The following is a 6,778-nucleotide window of genomic DNA, read 5'->3' on the forward strand; positions in this document are numbered from 1 at the left end:
GGGCATAAGGGGGTACCCCTTATGCCCATATATGGAGATCCACAGACATCAAACCAAGGCCCTAACTCACCAAGGCCCTGCTTGGCATTACTTACGTACGTTTTATGCCCATATATGGAGATTCCTATATTGTCAATATTAAGGACATTATTAAGAATATTATGTTATCAATATTAAGGACATATATGGGCGGCGTGTTCCTCCCTCCGCGTCATCAGCGCCCACACCCTAGGTGGGGTTGGCGATAGGGCCTTTCTGTGTGGAGTTTGCATGTTCTCCCTGTATCTCCTAGGGTTGATACCCTCACAAAAACATGAACAAACTCCCCCCAGAATGACAACAACTAGAATCGTCAGAGAAACGCTGTGGTTGGCCAGATGGCCAAGAATTGGCGCATGTCACCCTGAGGTGTCTTACTAGTATATATAACCAGTAAGACTCCCTAATCGGGAGATAAGCGACAGTTATCTCCACAAATAGGCCAAAAGTTTGTTTTACCAATTATTACACTCTATGTGAACATTTACATCAACAAATCCCAAGTACTATGCAGAACGACCCATTTCAAGTTTTTAATGTACAACAATATTTAGAAAATAGGTCTACAAGCTGACAGTCCTCGTCCCTTATATTCCCATAGGTTATATGGAGATCTCAGTGTTTGTCAGTCCTTGTTCATTTATGCCCATATATGGACATCTCTATATCTACTGTAACAGTCCTTGTCCCTTTATGCCCATATATGGAGATCTCTTAACTGTAAGTCCTTGTCCCTTTTATGCCCATATATGGATATTCCTGATGTCATCAGTATATGAACATATATGGGCTTTCTGATATGCCCATATATGGAGATCTCTTAACTGTAAGCCCTTGTCCCTTTTATGCCCATATATGGATATCCCTGATGTCATCCGTATATGCCCATATATGGGCTTTCTAATATGCCCATATATGGAGATATCTGTATCTCCATATATGGGTATAAAAGGATACTTCAGGTCTGACATCAGGTTTGTTTATATTGGGTTGCTAGGTTTGACATCACAAACTCTATGGGCCATCTGACCTAGAAATCTATATTTGGGCATAGATGACTCATCGTGACCTCATCACACGTCGACCGCACGTGTGACGTGCGGTCGACCGCACGTGTGACCGACGGACGGCCGGTGGAGGTTTTCATACTAAACTGCGACCTTACGGTCGCAATTAATTATGTTTGGTTATTGTAAGTTACAAATGTTAACTCTATCTTTAGGACGCAGCCATGTTTACACAGGGAGTTACATCATATGCGTCTTCCTTTTTTCTTATAATAATATACAGTAGCCTTCTGATGTCATACTGATGTCATAGACTGGCCTAGACTCCTTATTTGGGCACACCTGACACAAACCTCCATATATGGGCATAAAAGGGATAAGCAGACAGAATAGGAATCTCCATATATGGGCATAAAAGGGACACAGATAGATAGACAGACAGACAAACAGACAGACAGACAGACAGACAGACAGACAGACAGACAGACAGACGGGTACAACGGGTAGGCCTATTGTGGCATTACCACTTCCACCGTAGCATAAACAATATGGTTCAAATCAGAGCAGTATAATCAGAGAGTGGTGTCACCGCGGGGTCAGAAACAGCGCTGGTCACGTGGTTCATTGTCACTTTACACCTCATAGACTTCAATGCATTTTGTAAACTTCCGGTTCGCCGTTTGTCACTATACGCCAATAGATGTGTGCGTAGAAGACCTGGCCCCATGAAGTGAACGGGAGTGACGCAACTCTCCATTCTAGGGCTCTGGTTCAAATGAATGGAGGTATATGTTGACATTTTGAGCACCTTGATTACTCAACACTGATTACTCAACACAGCTGTCTACTGACCAGTAGACAGCACGTGCAGGTTTCTTACGCCATCCGTGTTTGTTGATTATCAGATTGCCATGGTTACCTGATATTTCCGACTGGCACACTAGTAAAGATTTGCGTGGAACTCCATATTTGGGCATTGCCGACATCATATTTGATTATGTAGACGTGACACCGCTATAACCACCCCAGCTTTCTGCGTTTGATCTCAAATAAGAACATTTCACGTCCAGATTCTATGCAGCCTTTACCCCTTTGCAGAGTTTCACGTCATAAACATGATTCAGAACTTTGACAAGAAGAATGACGGGGACCACGGTAGAGGACGGCACCCTTTCCAGCACCTGGAGAAGACCGCCGTGCTGCAAGAGGCGCGCGTCTTCAACGAGACCCCCATCAGGCCCATGGTATGTCTTCGCATTCTCACCAAGATCATCTACCTCCTCAACCAGGGGGAGCACTTCGGGACCACCGAGGCGACGGACGCCTTCTTCGCCATGACCAGGCTGTTTCAGTCCAACGACCAGGCCCTGAGGAGCATGTGCTACCTGACCATCAAGGAGATGGCCAACATTGCGGAGAACGTCATCATCGTGACTAGCAGTCTCACCAAGGACATGACGGGCAAGGAAGACATGTACAGAGGACCCGCCATCAGAGCTCTGTGCAGGATCACCGACACCACCATGCTGCATGACATCGAGAGGTACATGAAGCAGGCCATCGTCGACAAGGTGCCCAGCGTGTCCAGCTCGGCCTTGGTGACGTCGCTGCACATGGTGAACAAGATGAGCTACAACGTGGTGAAACACTGGGTGAACGAGGCCCAGGAGGCCGCTTCCAGTGATAACATCATGGTCCAGTATCACGCCTTGGGCCTGTTGTACCAGCTGAGGAGGAACGACCACCTGGCCGTGTCCAAGATGCTCAGCAAGTTTACCTCCACCAAGTGTGGCCTCAAGTCTCCGTTCGCCTACTGCATGCTCATCCGTATCGCCAGCAAACTGCTACATGACACGGAGGGAGGGGGAGGACATGACAACCCGGCGTTTGACTTCATTGAGAGCTGCTTGAGTCACAGGAACGACATGGTCGCTTACGAAGCTGCCTCTGCCATTGTCCACATGCCGAGCTCTGCAGTCAAGAAGAAAGCGGTCTCCGTCCTCCAGAGGTTCTGCGGCTCAACCAGAGCTGCCCTGAGATTCTCTGCAGTGAGAACTTTCAACAAGGTGGCGATGAATCACCCGTCCACGGTGATGGAGTGCAACATTGAACTGGAGAAGCTGATAACGGACTCGAACCGCAGCATCGCCATGTTGGCCATCACCACCCTGCTGAAGACGGTCCAAGAGAGCGGCGTGGACGTCCTCATGAAGCAGGTCTCCTCCTTCATCTCAGAGAGCTGCTCCGATGAGTTCAAGGTGGTCGTGGTCCAGGCCATCAGCGCTCTGTGCCGGAAGTTTCCTGGTAAGAATAGCATCATGATGGACTTCCTGTCCGGCATGCTCAGAGACGATGGTGGTTTTGAGTACAAGCAGGCCATCGTGGACTGCATCATCAGCGTCACGTCAGAGAACCCAGAGTGCAAGGAGGCAGCGCTGGCCCACCTGTGCGAGTTCATTGAGGATTGCGAGCACACAGTGCTATCCATCAAGATCCTGCACCTGCTAGGCAAACAGGGCCCGCTGGCGGCCTCGCCATCCAAGTACATCCGCTACATCTTCAATAGAGTGGTGCTGGAAAGCGAGCCGGTCCGCGCCGCTGCCGTCAGCGCCCTGGCCAAGTTCGGGGCCCAGAACGATGACCTGCTGCCCAGCGTTCTGAATCTCCTGCAGAGGTGCATGACAGACAACGATGACGAAGTACGTGACAGAGCGACCTTCTACGTGAACATCCTGCAGCAGAGACAGAAGGCCCTCAACGCCACCTACGTCTCCGTCGGTATGTCGCTGTCTATTCCTGGCCTCGAGAAATCTCTCTACCAGTACACCAAGGAGCCCTCTGAATTACCTTTCGACATGAAGACAGTTCCTCTGGCCATCGCTGAACAGATGACAGGAACCGCTGCTGCTGCCACCGCCAGCAGCAAGCTTTCAGAGAGGCTGGCCACATTATGCCAAGATATTTATCTTATGCAACTGGCAAGCATCCCAGAGTTCCAGGAGCTGGGTCCTCTCTTCAAGTCTTCCGAGGCCGTTCAGCTGACGGAGGCCGAGACCGAATACGTTGTGTGCTGCGTCAAGCACACCTTCTCCACACACATGGTGCTTCAGTTCGACTGCATCAACACACTCAACGACCGTCTCCTACTGAACGTGTTGGTGCAAATGGAGCCGCCGGAGGGCTACGAGGTGCTCCACAGCATACCCGTTACTAACCTCTCATTCGATCAGCCTGGATCCTGCTACGCCCTTGTGCGCCTGCCTGAAGACGACCCCACGGAGGTGTCGTGTACGTTTGGCTGTACTTTGAAGTACCTGGAGAGACCCTGCGATCCCAACACCGGAAAGCCCACCGACGGCGGTTACGAGGACGAATACATGCTGGAGGATCTGGAGTTGACCGTAGCGGACCACATCCAGAAGGTCCTGAAGCCTAATTTCGAAGCTGCCTGGAATGAGGTTGGGTCTGAATTCGAGAGGGAGGAGACCTTTGCCCTGGCCTCCGTGCGGACGCTGCACGAAGCGGTGGGGAACATCGCCAGCTTCCTGGGCTTGCAGCCGTGTGAGGGATCGGACAAGGTTCCCGACAAGAAGAACTCCCACATCCTGTTGCTGTCTGGTGTGTTCCGGGGCGGCTATGACGTTCTGGTTCGCGCCCGTCTGGCTCTGCTGGACGACAGCGTCACCATGCAGGTGACAGTGCGCAGTGGACACGAGACCGCCGTAGAGGTCATCCTGGCTTCCATGGGTTGATACTCTAGAGTCTAGGTCACCTACCTCCTATGTCACCAAGTAATAGCCATGTTTGAGTTGGTCGAAAAGACTCTGCCACATCATAGTGGCTTGGCACCACACCATACTTTGGGCACCAACTGTAGGAGGCAACTTACTGTTTTCAGCCAGATGTTTGCAAAACAGATGCCACCTTAGCTCAGGAATGCTTGTTATATGGATGCCCTTTGGGCAGTGCACGATACAAAATCGGCCAATGCATCATTCACCTCCTGTGTTTGGTCACCTTCCTCTGTTGGTTTCTGTTAGTGGTCAGATGTCGGTGCAAAACGATGCAGACTGTAATGTTGAAAATTACAGTCCGGACAGTGAAGAGCTGTAAAAGAATATTCCTGAATGATAGATTGTAGATATTTTATATTGTTCAATCTACCTTATGACTCTTATGTCGATACTCTTTTTACAGCCTAATGTCTAATCTCATGTACTGTATATACAGTACCTGCTTCTAATGACCAAAGTGATACCACCTTCTACCTTATGTCTAACCTCATGTCATGTACATATTGTATCTGTTGTTTTATGCCATTTGTATATCGACATGTTTTGTTCTGTTTGATTTTTCTCCTTGCTCTCCCTGACCCCCCCTCTCCTTTTCATTTCTTCTTTTTGAAAACAGAAACAATGGAGTTTTTCCACACACTTCTTCCACACCTGTAAACCTGTAAAGTCAATGATGTGTTGATACTCATATATAAAGACTGTTTTCCATTCATTTTCTTGCTTTTCTATATGCCTGAGAACTAAATTGAGGTGGAAAACATTTTTACGGTAATTAAAGTTGGTTATCTAGAATTCCAGATATATTGAACATGCGGCCATGCAGGTACCTGTGCAAATGCAAACAAGGATTTTTGGATTTCCCATGCTCTGAGGATTACAAAAGTGTATAGTTTTGTTCCAAAGTGTATAGTTTTGCTAATCTAAAAATGTTTAAGGAAGATATATTTTTAAAACCGGAATTTCCTTGGGCAATATCCCCTAGGTGGAACAACTACAAGTCCCTGTGCACAAGCCTTTAGGTCCCTATTGGATTCCTTGACCCAGACAACATAGCCTATTAAATTAACTTTCTATGTTGTCCAGAAGCCAAGATTAAAAATGTAATATATGGCGGCCATTTTGAATGTCCAATATGGCGGTCAAGCAGGTGTCTGTGCAGATGAAAACACAACAAACATCTCTGAAGATTACAAAAATGCATAGTTTGGCTAAAATTCTGAACAAAGTATATTTTTTTAACATAGAACAGTCAGCTGGGGCATTAAGGCCACTGTGGCCTCGGGGCATGCCATCTTTTTAAGAGGCACAAGGATAAACTGAGGTACAACGGTGGCCATGGCCTTTGTGGCCTCCCTGAAATTGGCCTGCCCTGCTCTGATGTGACCCTGGTCATTGCTTGCGGCAGCATAGTGCGGAAGAAATTTACTGCGTTCGGTGGCGTATCTGTCGCGTATCTGTTTGTGTTTGCACCTGTAGCCAATCGGGGACCAGAATTCCTGGTGTTGGCACCTCGACAGAGTTCAGTCTTGTTGTTTTCTGCTTTCATGATATTAACTAGACTGCACTCTGTCGAGGTGCCAACTTGCGACTTGTGCACTTGTGGACATGTATGGCCTACTTGTGCGCCAGCAGAGTGCGCAAGTACTGAGTTGGGTGGCGTATCTGTCGTGTATGTCTGTTTGCCGTAGCCAATCAAGGACTAGCATTCTTGGTGACGTCACCATCAAGTAATGAACATGGAACACTGGAAGAACATACCTAAGGAATATTAATGTTGGGGAAAAGAATAGCTGAGAACAGCTACAAAAATCACACAGGGTATCAAACACATGCATATCTCCTTGTATGGGCCGTTCTGTCCTTGACGCGTTATTGGAAATGACACCCGAGCTCCAGGCAAACCCCGCCCATGGAAGCTTTTGATTGGCTGAACTGGCG

The 6,778-nt window shown here is 48.2% G+C and overlaps 1 protein-coding gene across 1 annotated transcript; it reads left to right on the plus strand.

Annotated features, from left to right (window-relative positions):
• Window positions 1-2,161: 2,161 nt before the first annotated feature.
• On the plus strand, window positions 2,162-4,798 carry LOC308299268 (coatomer subunit gamma-2-like; the record flags this gene model as incomplete). The annotated part of the gene is made up of 1 exon (XM_080743011.1): window positions 2,162-4,798. The coding sequence occupies one exon, from the start codon at window positions 2,162-2,164 to the stop codon at window positions 4,796-4,798; it is 2,637 nt and encodes an 878-aa protein (XP_080599137.1).
• Between the last annotated feature and the right edge of the window lie 1,980 nt (window positions 4,799-6,778).

This window comes from Nannobrachium achirus, assembly GCF_963921795.1.
Source record: "Nannobrachium achirus genome assembly, chromosome: 15".
Taxonomy (NCBI): Eukaryota; Metazoa; Chordata; class Actinopteri; order Myctophiformes; family Myctophidae; genus Nannobrachium; species Nannobrachium achirus.